General features: G+C 42.0%; 1 protein-coding gene across 7 annotated transcripts in view; it reads left to right on the forward strand.

Moving 5' to 3' along the window:
- Window positions 1-21,859, forward strand: part of sema3c (sema domain, immunoglobulin domain (Ig), short basic domain, secreted, (semaphorin) 3C) — a 296,068-nt gene that overhangs the window by 169,283 nt on the left and 104,926 nt on the right. For 6 of the 7 annotated variants that reach the window (XM_068059199.1, XM_068059194.1, XM_068059200.1 and 3 more), the window contains one exon: window positions 17,501-17,640. In XM_068059199.1, the coding sequence (XP_067915300.1) occupies window positions 17,538-17,640 (103 nt within the window). In that variant the 5' untranslated portion in view covers window positions 17,501-17,537. Of the gene's footprint in view, window positions 1-4,032; window positions 4,226-17,500; window positions 17,641-21,859 lie in introns of those variants that run through there. The other variant, XM_068059198.1, reaches the window with a different exon arrangement.

Here is a 21,859-nt window from a genome sequence, read left to right on the forward strand (position 1 = left end):
TTCCTCATATAACTGGTCTTTAACTTCAGATGGGGAGCAGAGTGTTGGCGCATAGATGCTGAGTAGGTGTACTGGACCAGAGGCGGTGAGCAGTAGGATGAACAATATGCATTCCGAGCCATTTGTAGATGGCTCTATCATGCTGAGCAAAGAGTTTCTGATGCACTGACACGGAACACAAAAGTCCGAGTGTTTAAAGCCTGTGTCCTTGGTACATTGCTCTACGGCAGCAAGGCCTGGACAACGCATGTCTGCCAAGAGCGATGTCTTAACGCATTCCATCTTCGCTGTCGCTGGAGAATCCTGGGCATCAGGTGGCAGGACCATATCTCCAACGCAGAAGTCCTCGAGGCGGCCAACATCCCCAGCATGTATACCCTACCAAGCCAGCGCCGCTTGAGATGGCTTGGCCATGTGAGCCACATGGAAGATGAGGATTCCCAAGGACGCATTGTACAGCGAGTTCATCACTGGTATCAGACCATGTCTCCACTTTAAAGACGTTTGCAAACGCGACATGAAGTGCTGTGACATTGACCACAAGTCGCGGGAGTCAGTTGCCAGCGATCGCCAGAGCTGGCGGACAGCTATAAAGGCGGGGCTAAAGAGAGGTGAGACGAAAAGACTTAGCAGTTGCCAAGAAAAGAGACAGAGGTGTAAGGAGAGAGCCAACTGTGTAACAGTCCCGACAACCAATTTTATCTGCAGCGCCTGTGGAAGACTGTCACTCTAGAATTGGCCTTTATAGCCACTCCAGGCACTGCTCCACAAGCCACTGACTACCTCTCGGTGTTTGCCCATTGTCTCTCGAGACAAGGAGGCCAAAGAAGACTTAAATATACAAAAAGACAAATAATATCTTCAAACACAAAAGCAAAACTCAGCAGGTGCTGGAAATCTGAAATAAAATCAGAAAAAAATGCTGGAAATACTCAGCAGGTTCAGCATAATCTGTGGGGAGAGAAACAGAGTTAACGTTTCAACTCTGTGACCTTTCATCAAATAATTGCTTGTTATACTGGCAAAATATGTATTATTTAATCCATTGTTGATTACCACTTCCTACCAAGATCTTCCATAATGAGGAAATATATAACAAGTAAAACCTGTGAGCCTCTTCTGCAACTGAAGAATACTGAGATTCAGACTACTAGGCTAGATGGGATTGAGGTTCACAAGGAGGAGGTGTTAGCAATTTTGGAAAGTGTGAAAATAGATAGGTCCCCTGGGCCAGATGGGATTTATCCTAGGATCCTCTGGGAAGCCAGGGAGGAGATTGCAGAGCCTTTGTCCTTGATCTTTATGTCGTCATTGTCGACAGGAATAGTGCCGGAAGACTGGAGGATAGCAAATGTTGTCCCCTTGTTCAAGAAGGGGAGTAGAGACAGCCCTGGTAATTATAGACCTGTGAGCCTTACTTCGGTTGTGGGTAAAATGTTGGAAAAGGTTATAAGAGACAGGATTTATAATCATCTTGAAAAGAATAAGTTCATTAGCGATAGTCAGCACGGTTTTGTGAAGGGTAGGTCGTGCCTCACAAACCTTATTGAGTTTTTCGAGAAGGTGACCAAACAGGTGGATGAGGGTAAAGCAGTGGATGTGGTGTATATGGATTTCAGTAAATGCGTTTGATAAGGTTCCCCACGGTAGGCTGTTGCAGAAAATACGGAAGTATGGGGTTGAAGGTGATTTAGAGCTTTGGATCAGAAATTGGCTAGCTGAAAGAAGACAGAGGGTGGTGGTTGATGGCAAATGTTCATCCTGGAGTTTAGTTACTAGTGGTGTACCGCAAGGATCTGTTTTGGGGCCACTGCTGTTTGTCATTTTTATAAATGACCTGGAAGAGGGTGTAGAAGGGTGGGTTAGTAAATTTGCGGATGACACGAAGGTCGGTGGAGTTGTGGATAGTGCCGAAGGATGTTGTAGGGTACAGAGGGACATAGATAGGCTGCAGAGCTGGGCTGAGAGATGGCAAATGGAGTTTAATGCGGAAAAGTGTGAGGTGATTCACTTTGGAAGGAGTAACAGGAATGCAGAGTACTGGGCTAATGGGAAGATTCTTGGTAGTGTAGAAGAACAGAGAGATCTTGGTGTCCAGGTACATAAATCCCTGAAAGTTGCTACCCAGGTTAATAGGGCTGTTAAGAAGGCATATGGTGTGTTAGCTTTTATTAGTAGGGGGATCGAGTTTCGGAGCCATGAGGTCATGCTGCAGCTGTACAAAACTCTGGTGAGGCCGCACCTGGAGTATTGCGTGCAGTTCTGGTCACCGCATTATAGGAAGGATGTGGAAGCTTTGGAAAGGGTGCAGAGGAGATTTACTAGGATGTTGCCTGGTATGGAGGGAAGGTCTTACGAGGAAAGGCTGAGGGACTTGAGGTTGTTTTCGTTGGAGAGAAGGAGGAGGAGAGGTGACTTAATAGAGACATATAAGATAATCAGAGGGTTAGATAGGGTGGATAGTGAGAGTCTTTTTCCTCGGATGGTGATGGCAAACACGAGGGGACATAGCTTTAAGTTGAGAAGTTGAGGGGTGATAGATATAGGACAGATGTCAGAGGTAGTTTCTTTACTCAGAGAGTAGTAGGGGCGAGGAACGCCCTGCCTGCAGCAGTAGTAGACTCGCCAACTTTAAGGGCATTTAAGTGGTCATTGGATAGACATATGGATGAAAATGGAATAGTGTAGGTCAGATGGTTTCACAGGTCGGCGCAACATTGAGGGCCGAAGGGTCTGTACTGCGCTGTAATGTTCTAATTCTAAAAAACTTTTTGTCTACAAATTTGTGTGTCCACATTTATAATGGAAACTGCATTTGTAAACATGTCATGTTGTAATGACACTCACTTATTGGTAGAGATGCTCCGGCACCATCAGGCGGGAAGGTATATTGACAGCATGACAAGTTTACATAGGCTGTTCCCGTTATAAATTGGGCATAGGAATAGAAATAAGAACAGAATGCATGACTTTAAGTTGGGGACTCAGCGATGTTTAAGCAGACAGCAATCCAATTCTCCCTCACCCTGTAACCCACTTCACCTGACTATACTTGGTCTCGACTTACTCATGCAGGAGATCAACTAGGATTATATAAAGGATGATAGAAGTTTGGCAACAATTATGAGGCCATATTTCCATGGCAATCAGAAGATGTCACCTGAAATCAAGATGAGATTATGGCCATTGTTTTTTAATCCAGTTGTTTCCCTGCTAACTGAAATGATCATTGTACCAGGGTACATTTCCATCATCGCCAGAGAGCTTCTGGTACACAACTCAATTGATGTAGACAACACTGGCAAGGCAGTGTTATTAAGAGTCAACCACAGTGTGGGACTAGAATTACTTCTAAGACAGTTGTGAAATAGTTTGGCTTTTACAACAATCCATCATCTTTCATGATCACTTTTTTTCTAGTGCCAGCCTGCAAATTAACAGAATTATTTAATTCAATTTAGCATTGGGGCAGGGGTTTGAATGCGTGGCCTCGGGACCTGTACCATAAACTGTACACTAGTTAGTGGAGTTGTTAAAATGCAGACTTCTGTTCCTTTTAATCTCATATCTTGCACTTGCCTTTCAGGAGCTGGTGCTTTTCCCCACACAGTGCCCTCTATACTGCTCATGTATAAGGCTTTGATTGTATTTCTGTGAAGCAAAGAGTGACTGGGAGCAGATAATAAACAAAGTCACCGCCTGCTATATGTTCAGAAACACACGCTGCTTAATTTCACAGTACATCCTGTTATGCCTTTTTACTTTACCATTGGTATATTTCAGCAATAAGGATGTCATCTGATTATTATTTACAAGTAACGCATCATGTTTTGCTAATCATGCAATCCCACATGGGGTTAGCTGCAGGATTTGTGAAACGGGCAGTGGAGCAGATCTCACTGTGCTTAATGTAATTGGAGACCTACAGTTTGCTTTCAGTCCCTCCCCAATCAGACAGCGCCTTGACTGCAGCCTTGCTATTTGCTCTGACAGTGAGGAACATGAGCGTATGTTTCAGCTGTCACAGGGATCTTAAGGAACAGTTTGAGGAAAACGCTTTATATTGGTGTGGAGCAAGAAGACAATGAGCTTCCCAACGAGATGTTAAACAAACCATGTCATGGTCAATTGTTTAGTGTAAAACTGAGGACTAGTTGATTTCTAGTTAAATCAGTCATTCAAGACACTTTACTGCAGGATACTGCTCTGGCTGATTATAGGCAAGGTACTGATTCTATATTGTTTTGTAATTTAGAAATGTATGTGTGGGAAAAAAAAATGCATGATAGATATCCTCCAGATAAGAAAATTTGTAAAAACCGGTTTGACTATATAGTAATATTAAATGATGATTTTAGTTAACAGGTAAGGTAAGTAATAGCTCATATTTAACTATCATCAGCACTTTCACTTTTTAACTCTTTATTTATTGGCTAGTACAAATCGGTTTCTTTGTGTTTTTGATTGTATTCATGCCATATAGACCAGACATAAGATTAGAAGTACTACCACGATGACCATATGAAGGTATAATGTAGAATAAATTGAAAGCTGATTCACGTAGCATTCAGAACAGGTTGTTGAAATTTATTAGAATTATGCAATTAATATTTTTCAAGTATGCATATTTGATTCATAATTCATACGTTATGTAGTATTTCACGAATATTACAAGGCTCTGTAGCACAGTGTACTTTTCATATTCATGTGTACATTATAGTAATGTGTGGTGGTGTAATTTCGTCATCCTGAAATCTCTAGCAGTTAGCATTACTGAATGGCAGAGAATGTCATCATTCAGAATCCTGTGTCAGCTTCATTTGACTTTACATTATAATAATCAGAAGGACATTTGCAACAGAAAGGTTGTCAGTTCTGATTTGTTTTCGTGCCATAAAATATAGCTCTTATTTCCAAATGGTTAGGGTTTTAAAAATCCCTATTTTGTCTTTTCTACATTTTTATGTTTTAAAGTATTGATAGAAGATTAATGATTTTGCAGTAAGACATCATTACAATACATAAATGATTTAACCATTTTAATTCTATGTAATTGCAATAATCCACACTACCATTTTGATGTGCTTATTCTTGCAGCATATAAATAATATAAATTGTGCCATTGTGTATTGAATTTTGTGCTTTTTATTTATATACAATATGTAGCTGCTGGTGATATACAACAGTTCTAATTCAATATGGTGATGTCATAAAAGTAGAAGAAAAGCTTGTGTAATTTTTGAAACGTCAAAAAATTAAATGACTGCTTTCAACTCCTTGCCAGATGTTTGTTTGTATGATATGCAGTCTTCTAGTCATTCTTCCTTAAATTGTTAGATGTCAGGCACAGTATCGGAGTGGTATAAATGAGAGAGTAACAATTAAAGCAGTAATGTCATGCTAGACCCCCACCTGCCAAGAATGAGGCACATTAATTTTGTCATGGACATAGATTTTAAACTGTTAATGGAGCGAGGAAATGACTTGTTAAACATATCAGGCTGGAAAAGACATTTGCATATTAACAGACGGTGCTTGTGTAGACAAAGGACCATTCCCTGACACATTCAACCCACAATGGATGTTGTTCACCGGACAGTGAGGGGATGGAGAAGCACATTCCAGGGCCTTCTGCGGTGATGCAATCCACAGGCGCCAGGACTGGTTAGACCAGTTGGTCACATGACTAACTGGCTGTTCCAGTCTTTTGAACTAGCCACAGAGAGTTGAACTCAAAGACTGTTTGCCCCTGGACTGAGAAGATCTCTCCTGTCTACTCCCATCTCTTTCTCACAAGCCTCTGAATACATTGAAGGCACATGAACCCCAAGAGAGAAAAGTCTCCTACAACGAACAAGTTTTAAGAAGTTTTAACGAGAAACAAGATCTACCTACAATCAAGGACTCTACAGTGAACTCAAAGAACTGTAACAAAAACTTTTCAGATATTGCCTCAAACTTTTCCACTTTATTTTTATTCTCTTTTCTGTCTCTATTTGCATTCGTGTATCGCGTATGCATGCTAGCGTGGGCACATCGTGTATCCTTAGGTGTCAACCGAATTAGAGTTTAAGTTTAAATAAATACAAAATTTTCTTCTTTAAACCTAAGAAAACCTTTTTGTGCTGGTTTCTTTGCCTTATAATTGGAAAGCGTTGAACAAGGATTCACCGAGGGGGAGCTCAAATTAAACCCTGTTACGGTAACACCAGGTGAAGGCTGAGAGGGACCCTCGGCACCTTTCTCACCTGGTCATGACAAGTGACATATAATGTAATGATACATAGCGTCAGATAACTGATGTAATTGTGAGACAGGTAGATTTTCTGATAGAATGCTGGAAGATATTCTATGTGCCATATGTTCTAGCATTCTGTCTGTCTGAAATGAATGCAAGAACACCTCTGTCCATTGTAACAATGCCTTACGTTAACTGTTTGAGCACCAAGCACAAAGGCTGTAAACATATTAGGGATTACCCCCAGCAGCTCTTCAATGCTTTGAGTCCTTGCTTTTCATTTGGGGGTATAACCAGGTAGTCTGCGACCAATCCATAACTGGGAATGTGGCAACTCTGAGCATTGGGATTCCAACCCAAGTCCTGCCCTCTTGAGTCAGTGGCCTTGATTGAGATGAATGTAGGCTCCACCCCAATTGGCCATTCTGAAAATTCCAATGTAAGACCAAGACCCAGCAGAACCAGCCTAATTTGTGGCCCTTCCAGATTTTTGGCCACAAAGTGTTTCAATGTTTTTATTTTTATAAAATCATAGAATAGTACAGCACAGAAGGAGGCCATTCAGCCCATTGAGTCTGCACTAGCTCTTTCAAAGAGCAATCCAGTTAGGCCCACTTCCCTGCTAATGTAAGTTGGTGTTTTATTAAACTATTACAGATGATGTCATTTGTGACTTTGGTTAGAGCCATTTTGGTGCTCTAGGATGGGGAGAAATCTGATTTGACAAATTCAAACATGGAGGTGCAGGAAAAGTGGACACAGATTTGGGAGGTGACAATGCATTCAAGGGCTTTGGAAGGGAAAGAGCCGTTGGAGACAGGGCAGTCGTTTGCAAGCACAAGGATGCTTTTTATGAGGAAGGGTGATAATGGATGTTTTGGCATGGGAGTGACAGTACTTGAGAGGAAACCATCTATGGTGGGCAGGAAGGGAAGTTGGGTGATCAGCAGTTTAGTGGTATTGAGGTCAAGGGAGCAAGAGTTGTGTCTCATAGACAAGTTGAGTTTAGAAAGGGCATGGGGGCTGCTTTGGAAAGGAATGGAGGCTCAGAACTAGAGTTGGGGGAACCTTGGGAAGATCTGGCTTGGTAATGAAGGGTGGGGGTGTGGATACATGCAAAACGATGCATATCACAAACTATATATAATACAGATATAGTAAAGTCCATGTAATATTGTTGTTTTCTTATATTTGTGTCTTAGTAATAACATGGGAGATCAACCAGTTTAGAACTAATATTAGTAAAGAAAAGTTATGCCTGATCTCTCAATAACACTATTATTGTCCCATTAATATTGTTTCTAATGATATGTTTAAGTGCAAAACAGCAAAGGTGGAAAGTCCGAGAAGACACGATTCCCTGGAGGTGCCAGCAGGTTAAGGGTTAAATTTGCTGCATGCCATTTTTCAAATAGTTTAGCTTTGTTTTTGCATTTCGTCAATCTAAATCAGTATTTTATGTCCATAAGTTCCTGCACGGGGTAACAAAATCAGTTTGGAAAATGTCACCATAAGTTTAGAAAAATGTCCAGATTGTATCAAATAGTAAAGTAAGACATTTCCTAAATGGGCCACCTAATTTTAACAAAATTACATTAAACGTCCAGATAAAAGAAAAGCACTTCTAACCAATCACAAGAATTCAGTAGATGTACTGCTGTGAATTGCCATTATTGTCAAAGCACATGGTCGCCTTGCAGAAGAATACGCAGTGACGAGCAGGGAGCACTGAGATTGCAGTTTATTCTAAGACGATGTCAAAAGTTATAAAGAGTAAAGTACATATCATCTGAGATTAAACAATAACTTTATAATGTCATCACGTTCCTTCAATCTACTTCTGCCTTGGAATAGCTCTTTTTTGATGTCTCCCCAATGGGTTATAGGTTTATAAAACAATCTAACATATGATATTGTGTATATTTAGTTTATAGAAAATATCTTTTCTGCACTGTCTTTTTTTGCTGGTGAAGGTGTTATGACAGATATTGAAGGGCTTTCTGCTGCCGCTTGTGCCTGAATTTATTTTACGAGCAGTTTTAATGGAAAGTCAAGGGAGAATTATGCAGATTTAATACAGAAGGCTGAGCAAGAGGATTTTCCAATACTTCACAAAGTCACAAGATAATTACGGATGATGATAGCTAGGTTAATGTTTTCTATGGCTTCAACAATCTTCTATACCTATATATGATCACCTTTCAGATGCTGGCTTGAAAAGCCCAAGTCTATTCTGTCTGTGCCCCGACACTGGGGATCAGTTTCATTGTTCTCCCCTGCACTGCCTCCAGTGCTAAATGTCTCCATTGTTTCTTGTAAAATGCATGACATATGCAAAGCTTTACTAACAAAGTGTATTCTGATTATCTATTGCAAAATTTTTGTTTTTCCCAATGTTTGTTCATATTTTGAAGTTACTGTGCACTATTGTAAATTGTATTACTTTAGCACTTTACTCACTTCATTGTACACAAGAACTTTGCGCTGATGTATATACGATTTGGTTAAGAATGATGAATGGAATTTCACGTGGCTTTTTAAAAAAATCAAATCTGATTAAACATCTTGAATATTGTCTCACACCTTATGTTCTTGGTCATGATAGATACTTGATTTTGATATACAGCACTGAAACAGGCCCTTCGGCCCACCAAGTCTGTGCCGACCATTAACCACCCATTTTATACTAATCCTACACTAATCCCATATTCCTCCCACATCCTCACCTGTCCCTATATTCCCCTACCACCTACCTATACTAGGAGCAATTTATAATGGCCAATTTACCTATCAACCTGCAAGTCTTTTTGGCTGTGGGAGGAAACCAGAGCACCCGGAGGAAACCCACGCAGACACAGGGAGAACTTGCAAACTCCACACAGACAGTACCCAGAATTGAACCCGGGTCGCTGGAGCTGTGAGGCTGCGGTGCTAACCACTGCGCCACTGTACTCAATCACATTTTCTGTATAAGTTACATTTGAGCCCCAGCTTGGCAGAGTCAGTTAAGATTAGTTTATTGAAAAGCTTCTAAAATGCTCCTCTTATATCTGCGGACTCCGCCTTCATTTATATATCAATGTAGCATGTGATATTGATCATACCATGTCAAAAAATGCATCACATTATTAGCTATAAGCTTAGTCAGTGTAATTATAGTACTGAGATAGTTTCTGTTGTAAAATATGGGTGCCCTGCAATATATTTAAGTCAATTATAGCTCTAATGATTTGCAATGGAAAGAACATCATTATACAATGCAATATATTGTATTCTGAATGTTTCACATTTGAGAGGGAAAAATTCCATTCTGTCTGCAAACGCATATGGTTTTAAAATAATGTTTCATTTTGTTTAAATTCCAAATGCAGAAATGATGAAAAATAAGGTCTATCTGAGTCCATCGTATAAAAAAATGGCTTAATAGGTAATTTTCTGAATGTGCAGAAAAGTGTTTCTCTCTATTTTACATGGGTGATATGAGCCCTATATATTCAGTATATTATATAGTCAAGCACCTCCCGAAGGACGTGGATGAGCTTTCCGGACGTCGATGGTGGGCACTGAGGAAATGGCTTATTACCTGCACCAGATTCCACCCCCCCTCCCCCCCCCTTTACCCCCCTTCCACCCCCCCCCACCCCCGTCCCCTTCCCTGCTCCACCCTCTCAGCTCACCCCCTCACAACCCCGTCCCAGCCCGCCCCCCCCTCGCACCATCTTCACCCCGCACCCCCTTCCCCTGCACCCCCCCCCACCCCCTCCCTCTACCCCTCCCCCTTGCATCCCCTCCTCCCACCGACACCATCCTACACCTGTGTAGGGGCCCCAACAACCCCACTGCCTTGTGGGCGTCTCGGGAGAGACCAAGGCTAAGGGAGTAAACCCTACCAGAAAATCCGGAGCGGAACCCCGTAGGCGGTCATGTGTCACCTTTGGCATGTTTCCGGCAGTTCCTGCAGCCATACTGGTGCCAAACGTCGTGTCCTGCACTCCTTTGGACCCCACCAGAAAGGCCGAGAGGGGGGTTTTGACGACTGGGCAACTCTCAACCTCCATAAATTTGCCCAGGCATGCGCCATGGAGAGGTCACTCCATAGTTGCCTCACAGCGACTAAAACAACACGGAAGGCAGCAGTTACGGGTTATAAGTCCAGATAAATTGGCGTAGAAACTGGGCGCCACGGGTTGCCTTTGTCGGTGGGAGAGGTCATTGCACCTCACTGGACAGCTACCGCCCGCCTCAAACCGGGCAGCCCCCGGTCAATAAGGTTCTGTCCCGCCACAGTCTGCCTGCTTCAATGGGTGCTTGGAGCTCAGGGTCATTGCCCGAAAGGTGGACTGATACACCGCACCAAACAACATGAAAAAAGGAAAGAAGGTACCAGCCCTTCGCTTTGCAAGCTGGAACGTCAGAACTATGTGTCCTGGCCTGTCGGAAGACCTTACACAAATCAACGATTCTCGGAAGACCGCCATCATTAACAACGAGCTCAGTGGACTCAATGTAGACATTGCAGCACTTCAGGAGACTCGCCTCCCCGCGAGTGGCTCTCTAGCAGAGCAAGACTACACCTTCTTCTGGCAGGGCAGGGATCCTGAAGAACCAAGACAGCATGGAGTGGGCTTCGCCATCAGAAACTCCTTGCTCAGCATGATAGAGCCTCCCTCAAATGGCTCGGAACGCATACTGTCCATCCGACTGCTCACCACCTCTGGTCCAGTACACCTACTCAGCATCTATGCTCCAACACTCTGCTCCGCACCTGAAGCTAAAGACCAGTTCTATGAACAACTCCATAACATCATTAGCAGCATCCCCAACACCGAACACCTATTCCTGCTGGGGGACTTTAATGCCAGGGTTGGGGCCGACCATGACTCATGGCCCTCCTGCCTTGGGCGCTATGGCGTTGGAAGGATGAATGAGAACGGGCAGAGACTGCTTGAGTTGTGTACCTATCATAACCTCTGCATCACCAACTCGTTCTTTCACACTAAACCCTGTCACCAGGTTTCATGGAGGCACCCAAGATCACGTCGTTGGCACCAGCTAGACCTCATTGTCACAAGGCGAGCCGCCTTAAACAGTGTTCAAATCACACGCAGCTTCCACAGTGCGGACTGCGACACCGACCACTCCCTGGTGTGCAGCAAGGTTAGACTCAGACCAAAGAAGTTGCATCATTCCAAGCAGAAGGGCCACCCGCGCATCAACACGAGCAGAATTTCTCACCCACAGCTGTTACAAAAATTTCTAAATTCACTTGTAACAGCCCTTCAAAACACTCCCACAGGGGATGCTGAGACCAAGTGGGCCCACATCAGAGACGCCATCTATGAGTCAGCTTTGACCACCTACGGCAAAAGTGCGAAGAGAAATGCAGACTGGTTTCAATCTCATAATGAAGAGCTGGAACCTGTCATAGCCGCTAAGCGCATTGCACTTTTGAACTACAAGAAAGCCCCCAGCGATTTAACATCCGCAGCACTTAAAGCAGCCAGAAGTACTGCACAAAGAACGGCTAGGCGTTGCGCAAACGACTACTGGCAACACCTATGCAGTCATATTCAGCTGGCCTCAGACACCGGAAACATCAGAGGAATGTATGATGGCATGAAGAGAGCTCTTGGGCCAACCATCAAGAAGATCGCCCCCCTCAAATCTAAATCGGGGGACATAATCACTGACCAACGCAAACAGATGGACCGCTGGGTTGAGCACTACCTAGAACTGTACTCCAGGGAGAATGCTGTCACTGAGACTGCCCTCAATGCAGCCCAGCCTCTACCAGTCATGGATGAGCTGGACATACAGCCAACCAAATCGGAACTCAGTGATGCCATTGATTCCCTAGCCAGCGGAAAAGCCCCTGGGAAGGACAGCATTACCCCTGAAATAATCAAGAGTGCCAAGCCTGCTATACTCTCAGCACTACATGAACTGCTATGCCTGTGCTGGGACGAGGGAGCAGTACCCCAGGACATGCGCGATGCCAACATCATCACCCTCTATAAAAACAAAGGTGACCGCGGTGACTGCAACAACTACCGTGGAATCTCCCTGCTCAGCATAGTGGGGAAAGTCTTTGCTCGAGTCGCTCTGAACAGGCTCCAGAAGCTGGCCGAGCGCGTCTACCCTGAGGCACAGTGTGGCTTTCGTGCAGAGAGATCGACTATTGACATGCTGTTCTCCCTTCGTCAGATACAGGAGAAATGCCGTGAACAACAGATGCCCCTCTACATTGCTTTCATTGATCTCACCAAAGCCTTTGACCTCGTCAGCAGACGTGGTCTCTTCAGACTACTAGAAAAGATCGGATGTCCACCAAAGCTACTAAGTATCATCACCTCATTCCATGACAATATGAAAGGCACAATTCAACATGGTGGCTCCTCATCAGAGCCCTTTCCTATCCTGAGTGGTGTGAAACAGGGCTGTGTTCTCGCACCCACACTTTTTGGGATTTTCTTCTCCCTGCTGCTTTCACATGCGTTCAAATCCTCTGAAGAAGGAATTTTCCTCCACACAAGATCAGGGGGCAGGTTGTTCAACCTTGCCCGTCTAAGAGCGAAGTCCAAAGTACGGAAAGTCCTCATCAGAGAACTCCTCTTTGCTGACGATGCTGCTTTAACATCTCACACTGAAGAATGCCTGCAGAGTCTCATCGACAGGTTTGCGTCTGCCTGCAATGAATTTGGCCTAACCATCAGCCTCAAGAAAACGAACATCATGGGGCAGGATGTCAGAAATGCTCCATCCATCAATATTGGCGACCACGCTCTGGAAGTGGTTCAAGAGTTCACCTACCTAGGCTCAACTATCACCAGTAACCTGTCTCTAGATGCAGAAATCAACAAGCGCATGGGTAAGGCTTCCACTGCTATGTCCAGACTGGCCAAGAGAGTGTGGGAAAATGGCGCACTGACACGGAACACAAAAGTCCGAGTGTATCAGGCCTGTGTCCTCAGTACCTTGCTCTACGGCAGCGAGGCCTGGACAACGTATGCCAGCCAAGAGCGACGTCTCAATTCATTCCATCTTCGCTGCCTTCGGAGAATACTTGGCATCAGGTGGCAGGACTATATCTCCAACACAGAAGTCCTTGAAGCGGCCAACACCCCCAGCTTATACACACTACTGAGTCAGCGGCGCTTGAGATGGCTTGGCCATGTGAGCCGCATGGAAGATGGCAGGATCCCCAAAGACACATTGTACAGCGAGCTCGCCACTGGTATCAGACCCACCGGCCGTCCATGTCTCCGTTATAAAGACGTCTGCAAACGCGACATGAAATCGTGTGACATTGATCACAAGTCGTGGGAGTCAGTTGCCAGCATTCGCCAGAGCTGGCAGGCAGCCATAAAGACAGGGCTAAATTGTGGCGAGTCGAAGAGACTTAGTAGTTGGCAGGAAAAAAGACAGAGGCGCAAGGGGAGAGCCAACTGTGCAACAGCCCCAACAAACAAATTTCTCTGCAGCACCTGTGGAAGAGCCTGTCACTCCAGAATTGGCCTTTATAGCCACTCCAGGCGCTGCTTCACAAACCACTGACCACCTCCAGGCGCGTATCCATTGTCTCTCGAGATAAGGAGGCCCAAAAGAAAGAAAGAAAAGAAAAAGAATTATATAGTCACAGAAATTAACAGAAAAATTATTTTCAATACTCCATGGGTAAGAGTGCAAAACACAGCAATCTTTCAGTATGGATAGAATCTGTCGAGTAAACTCTAATTCGACCTTGCCCTTTTTTAAAGTAGTACAAGAATGCTGCCATTGCACTAAGTGGTGGGATGAGAGAGGAGGACAAAGGTTAAATAAACTCCAAAGTTAGCTCAACAAAATGCTCTCAGCTATAACTAAGTTATGTCAGGGACTAATATACACATACCAACCCTTAGATATTAGCATGCATGTCCTCTACAAGTGTTTCGCATTCTACAGGTATTACTTGGCAAAAGAATCATTGATATGGTGTAACTCCTCCTAATACACATATGCTTTATTCATTGCTGTCTCTTACCTATATAAATAACCTTCCAGTGCTAGTTGCCTAAGTGAAACATTGGAGAGCATTGATAATTAATCCTATATCATCTAATTTCATAATGTTTGTAAAGACAAATATTTACAGTGAAACCTCCTAACATTATAATCAAGTATTTGGGACAGATGTGGAAGTTCCACAGGTAATGGTTAACATTTCTCTAGAAACCCAGTATCACAGGTAACTGAGCATGTACAGCAAGACAGATGGCTGTAAGCCTCAGGCCCAAACAATCTGTCATTTGGGTTCATCTGCCACTGTAGGGTGGTGAGGTTTCACAGTTCCCAAGCTGTCAGATGAAGCAGGATCTCAGCGAGTGGTGGGCGGGGGGTGGGGTGGTTGGTGGTGTGCTGTGGGTAGGGGATTCAAAACCTGAATGGTTATCTTGTCTTCCTATAAGATCATCTCGCCAATCTTCCTATCATCAGCAAATCAAATCACAGTATATACACTTGCAGTCACCACGGAGAAAGCTGTGTTTCAGACTGTTCCACTGTTTCTGCTGAAGATACATCTGCTGGGCAAGAGAAGCTCCACAAAAGAATATAAAAATTCCCCATCTTTGAAACACATGCTGTTTTATGCTACAGCATTGCTGACTTTATATAGGAAGATCAAACCAAGTAACAAAGAATCTATTAAGTTTGAGTAAGTCACTCTTCTGCCATGTGAAAAGATCACACATTTTATTTTCCAGTAAAACCACATGATATCCTACAGTGTTATCATTAGAGAAAAATTGAGAGTATAAATCAGCTAGATCTGTTCTGCCCACCGAGGGTTATTGAAACCAATTGTAGCACTGCTGTAACTGCTGTCCCAACTGAGATTGACACATTCAGCACAGACTGGAAATTGACCTTGGCATTTTTCTGGTTTGTATGGTTCAGAATCTCTCGAGTAATAACTTTGTCCATTAATCCATTTGGAGGGTGGAGGGGGAAACAGGAAAACCAACAATGTACTCTTACATTTAAACAAAATATTACCTAGCAGGCAGGTGTATGGAAAATCCTAACAAGCATCATGGTAGCAGTTGGCAGATATAATGAAAATTCATCTGTGCGATCAGAAGACCAATGGAAAAACTTCAGTAGGGATTCATACACACACATGTACCTGAATAAGTGAGCAAAGTTTTAAAAAAACATCCACAAATATGTTTAAGCTTTAACATACTCTTGGGATTCACAAGAGTTTTCATAAACATTGTAACACAATCTCAGCTGCAAGATAATAGCAGAGACTTGGAACACATTCCCAGCCATCTGTTACACTTCAGTAGTATCACAAATTGACATGACATTAATACGACAAGCTTGCTACCTTCTTATCACAATTCTTGATGTACCCTTCTCTTTCAACTTTGATGATGCCTTTCACTTTAGGCCTTTGTCCTCACCTAGGTTTCTCAATAGAAATAAAACACTAGTGTTTCAAAGTTATATTGGTACTTTATGATGCTAGGGACGCGATAATGTGGAAAATATTTGCTTGATCCTGTCGTCCCAGAAGGAGCTTACTGGGAGCAGGAGTTACGGAATCAGGGCAACAATGTTGAATCTCCCTGTGACTTGTGCCACTTGTGAGCACAGTCCCCATTGGAAGCTCAGGGTCATAGAATTAGCTCTCTGATGCCCAAATTTATCTTGCACCTTTAATACAAATATATATTTGCCTCTTTGATGTAAATACAAACCCAGTATGGATCTGAGAAATCAACTGAAGACACACTACCAATGCTGTGGTTTGCAGCAGGCAAAGAGAATGTCTTGGGGATGAAAGGGTAGAAATTGAATGCAGTAATTGTTGGGCAGCACAAAAGTATTCAGCGATGAATAGTGTGGATTTAATATTGATTGACGTTTTTGCACTCCAGCATAAATGTTTGTAAAACATTCATCTTACATATTTTTCATGTACGACAAATGGATGCAATGGGATATTGAGTTGTAAATCATGATTTTGAATAACAATGGCAGCTTTTAAATCTGCTTGCCATATGTTGCCTTCAACACAAGCTCAATGCTCTGTGATCGAAGCACACAATTGTGATTAACCAGGACCTTTTCAATCCTTTTCATATTCTTTCTGCAACCTAAGCACTATTACTCTAAATTGTTCCTTCAAACTTCTCTTTCCAGTAACGTAAAGGCTTTTCTTTTTGCAGTTGAATCAATCCAAAGAACTTTTATCATTAACATCTCTTTAAAAGTAACCACTTAAGCGATTATTTCTAAAGGGGAAAAAGTGCGATTTATTAAGAACACAGAATATTATGTGCCATTAATAAGCTGGTAAAAGCTTGTGCCCATACTGGCAAACTGGCTCATGCATTAAATTCCATAAAATAATTAGTGTTAGTGTTAGTGTGATGGTTGTTGAAGCAGGCTGTGGTTTTCTGCATTAAGCATCATGTCAAAGGGCAAATATTTATGCTTCAAAGCCAGAAAACTGGAAAGTGATTACATTTTTCATACACAGTATCCCACATTGGTGTGGTCAATGGAAACAATGTTCATTCCTAAAAGGTTTCTTTTCCCCAGGATTAGGCCCTATCAATTGACAATGAGGATGGCAGACTGCTGGAAAGATTATTTTAACAAAAGACTGGCAGAAAAACACAAACAAGACAGTTAATTTCCTTAACTGGAGACCACAGCATTTTGGTTGGATTGAGTTAATTGTGGCTACATAAGGCTATATGAAATGGGATAGGTTCCAACAGTGTGCACTGTAGAATGAAATAGATGCTAACTCTAGGGGTGGCACCTAGCTCTTTATGTACAATCATGAAACTTGAATAACACAAATTGGCTGTACAATGTTATAAAAGTGCAATAATATCATTATGCTTCATTTTAATAATCATACTGATTGCTTCAAAATGATTCTCCTACAGATCTCCATTTGGGCACCTTCATATATAGAAGCACAGGCAAATCTCCAGCGGAGATAAAACCAAACTTAGTGAGTTTTATTGGAAGAATATACTTGTAGGGAAACATGTTTTCTTAAAATCTTAAACTGTTTCAGTCTGATCCCAGACTGGGAACTCACCCACACTCACCCCAACAAAAATGTGAGGCAATTTTTTGTAGAAAAAGGACATTTTTTAGTGGATTAAAATGAGTACGTCTTTTAAGATGTCTTATAACATGATGGATCTGTTGTAGCGATATCTATGTAACAGCTCTCTTTTGATTTTCCTGCAGCTTATTCTGATTGGACATAATATTTAAAGCTTACAAAATGGCAAAATTATTTCTTCTTGTGGTTCTGGGAATCTTTCTGGAGTCCAGCAAAGTTTTGAGCCATCAGCATACTTTACCACGTGTGTATCTCACATATGAAGGTAAGTTAAAAATATATATTCCTATATTTGAAGCTGTTAAATATCTTCAAAACCTTTTCCCCGATGTGTTGGACTTTTCATTAGCAGAACAGAAATCTTGTGAAAGTAACTGAAAAAAGGTGTGGCTGTGTGATGTTTTTGTGGAAGTTACTGAGGTCAGATTATCTGCAAAGGTCTAGTGCAGAGTCCTCTTCTGCATGGTTGAGTAAGAAAGTTCTTCAATGTTGCGACTGAATTGATGTCTGTTAACAAGGAGCTGTCTAGTGAAAGGATTGTCTGTTAAGCGAAGGCAACTTCTAAACAGTGTCGACATTTTAAACAATTTTTTTTCTTGAATAAGTTGTAAGCATATCTCATTCAACAAAAATGTTGCTCCACACTTGTATATTTAGGAATTGTTTTATATGTAACCAATAAACTGTGCATTAAGAGGCAGAATGGAACATCTCAGCTGGATTGCAATTTGGAAATGAAGGGACGGCATGCATTTATTTAGAAGAGTAAGGTTTATTGCTTCCATTGGAACATCTTTTAGTCATCAAACAGTATCTGATTAGCTTAACATGTCTGACACAACACTGGAAGGAGCATATTATACTTGCGTGACCTAAAAGTGGCAGCAGTAGAACATTGATCTCTCAGTGAAGGGAGGGAGGAAACCAGAATTCAGATCCTGGTGTGACTGGCTTTTAGTTGAAAGGTTTTGTTTAATTGGAGGCAATTGTGTCATTACCAGGCCTTCTGAAGGAGGGAGGGAAGCTCTCGAGGGAAGTAGGTGGAAATCATCATTTCTCTTAACCACACAATTGATGGTATCATGACATTGGCAGTGTCTGTGGAGAGGTCAGTGAGATTGGTCCATTCCAATCTTCTGCTGAAGTAAGACACAATAATATAGATGCAAGAAGTTGAAAACAATAGGGCAAGAAAGGATAATGAAGCACATTGCCACGTATTATGCACGAAAAGGTTTCGTTGACTGACTCATGCTAAAGAAATTGTTGCTTTTGTACCTTCGCAGTCTTCCCTTGGAGAATAGTGAGAAGTAATGGAAGGATTCACAGGCTGATTAACAGTCTGACAAATCACAGTGTCAATGCTGCTTTCTTGTTCATAACTATCTTTACTCCCACCATCAGGGTAGTTTGTCCTGAATAGCAAGAGGGTTTTATGAGCTGCCACAACCCATAAGATGGTGGTGGTGGGGAGGTGGTGTGGTGTGGGACACCGCCCCCCCACCCCGAGCTCAAGTATTCCGCTGAATGTCAACCCTGAATTCAGAGCTGGAGCTCTGGTCTCCACTCACCAGCAATGCAGGGTTTGAATCCTAGATTTTCCTTACTCAGAGACAGGAATGCTACCAGTGAGCTAAAAGGTCACTCCATTGTGATTTTTAAAGAAAAATAACTTTAATGCAAGACCAACACATTTTTTGTGACCAGTTGAGTTTGTTGGCAAAAATTCACATGAAAATAATAAATATGGAAAGAATGTAAAATGTTCCTCCCATCTACACAATGTAAAATATTTATAACAGTATCATGGAGGTATTTGAAGATTCAGTGGCATGTCCACTTCCTGGGAAGACCTGCCATTTTGTGTCATAAAATGTCAAATATGGAGCTGTCAATAAACTCTGCTCTACTGATATCCTACAGATTGACATTTCCTGTCCTTGTGTCAATTGGTAGAAATTTGAGCTGGCAAACTTGAGAATGTTGAGAACACAGCAAAATATACTGAATGTTCGTGCAAGTATCATGCTACCCAATGATTCTGTGACTCAAATTATTTTAGTGCCTGTGAACAAGAAATTGAACTTATGCCCAAAACCCCGGGGGAAAGTCAGCGGAGCAGCTGCTCCACCCACAGGTTTGTACTGACGTGAGGTCCGAACTAAATTAGGGTTTAACATCACAGGCACCAAGCGGGTGTCCCACTCCAGCTCACTGGCTGTGGAAGGACAGTAAATCGACCTGAGCTAGACAACAGGTAATGTATTTAGATAACGTAGATTTGTTTCTGAATTTGAAGGGGTTCATTTACATGTTGGTAAGCTCATTATTTAACTTGATTTTAACTGGTATATGATTGGGTGACTAATGTTGCCTATATAGAAACAGTCACTGCAATTCAGAAAGTAACTCATGAAGTAAAGAATGTTGAATTTTGTGAGATAAATGTAAGCATTATTATTAATCATAAAATGAATTTACTGCCACAACAAATATGAAACTAGCACTTTATTACCTGACATTAATCGCACAAGTTTTCTGAGAAAACACTCATAAAGCACACTAATAACAAACTGCAAGATGTCACTGCAGCCTCTGAAAGGTGAAGTGACTTTCTTACTGCAGCTAATGTGCACCTGAGGCTATTTCTCACTTTTCATTTCTTGCAAAGTTTTAGGGGTCTGCCAGCATCATCAGAACTAGTATTCTAGATATTTGGGGATAGTAGCATAGTGGTAATGTTACTGGACTAGTAATCCTGGGCTAATGCTCTGGGAACATGAGTTCAAATCCTGCTGCAGCTGGTGGAATTCAAACTTACTTAATTGATAAATCTGGAATGAAATGCTAGTCTCATTAATAATGATCATGAAACTACTGGATTGTCATAAAAACCCATTTGATTCACTAATGTTCTTCAGAGGAAGAAATCTGTCATCCTTACCAGGTCTAGCTATATGTGACTCCAGACCCACAGCAATGTGGTTGACTCTTAACTGCCCTCTGAAATGGCCTAGCAAGCCATTCAGCTGTACCAAACTGCTGCAGGAAAAAAAAGCACTGTGGGTGTACCAACATCACATGGATTGCAATGGTTTCAAGAAGGTGCCTTCTCACGGGCAAATAGGGATGGGCAATAAATGTTGGCCTAGCCAGCAATGCTCAGCACCCAAGAATTATTTTTTTTAAAAGAGAATGATTCAATTCAATAAACTAGGAGAGCAAAGCTTAAGCGATTTGTGAGTATCAGTAAGATCTGGGATTGAATTACTGCTTTGAAGTCAGGCTTTGGAGAGAGTATGGAACATATTTACTAGAATGGTTCCAGGGATGAGATATTATGGTTCAGTAGATAGACTAGACAAGCCGTGGTTGTTCTCCTTAGAGCAGGGAAGGCTAAGAGGAGATGTGATAGAGCTGTTTAAAATCATGAAGTGGTTAGGTAAGGTAAATAAAGGGAAATTGTTTCCAATGGCTGAAGGGTCAATAACCAGAGGGCACAAATTTAAAGGTGATCAGCAAAAGAACCAGAAACAACATAAGGAAAAACTTTCTGACACAACGACTAGTTAGAATTTGGAATGCATTACCTGATAGGGTGGTGGATACAGATTCAGTAATGGCTATCAAATTGGATAAATATTGAAGGAGGAAAAGAAATTGTGGGGATATGGGGAAAGAGCAGGGGAGTGCAACTAACTGGATTACTTTTCAAAAGAGCTGTTGCAGGCTCAGTGGGCTAAATGGTCTCCTTCTGTACTGTACTATTCTACAATTCTATGAACGTCTGTTATACCATTCAAACTATACCATTATACAGCTGATGCTCTCAACACAGTACAGCAGGCATAATATAAGTGTTAATAAGGATTGTTAGTGAAATAGGAACTGGAGGTATGTGGAATTGTGATTGTTAGTAAAATCACTATTGTTTCCTAGAAGAATTCAGTGAAATGTACTATAACAATTGAATAATACTCAATCAGTGAGAGTAAACAGGTGCAAGTTACAAGTAGAGCTTTGTAAACAATAAAGTAAAAAGATCAGCAATAAATGTGGCTGTAATTGTGTCAATGTCAAGCTTCATAACTCTGCAAAAAGCCCCAATGGTTTTCAGTTCCAGCGCTGCCAGGTGTTCCTCACAATGATGTAACTGCAGGTGGCCCTCAGTCTATAGTTTCATTTGTGATAGTTCTATAAAAGTGCCTATGAGAATAATTGTGCATGTTGCAAATGTATTCACTTTCCTGGGTTTGTAAAGTAGAACCAGTTTTAAAAACCTGTGTAGCCATTCTTAGTGATTGTTTCAACAGACTGCATGATTTTCTAAACTACAAGCAGTTCCCAGGCTCTTTGTAATTCCGTGATGGAGCACTGTTACCTAATGAATAATGTTGCCATTAACACTTGAACAGCCAAAATTAAACAGATCTGCTTTACATTACCACATGCCCATTTATTTTTCTAAAGGCATTTGTCATATC

The sequence above is a fragment of the Heterodontus francisci genome, chromosome 27 (assembly GCF_036365525.1).
Source record: "Heterodontus francisci isolate sHetFra1 chromosome 27, sHetFra1.hap1, whole genome shotgun sequence".
Taxonomy (NCBI): Eukaryota; Metazoa; Chordata; class Chondrichthyes; order Heterodontiformes; family Heterodontidae; genus Heterodontus; species Heterodontus francisci.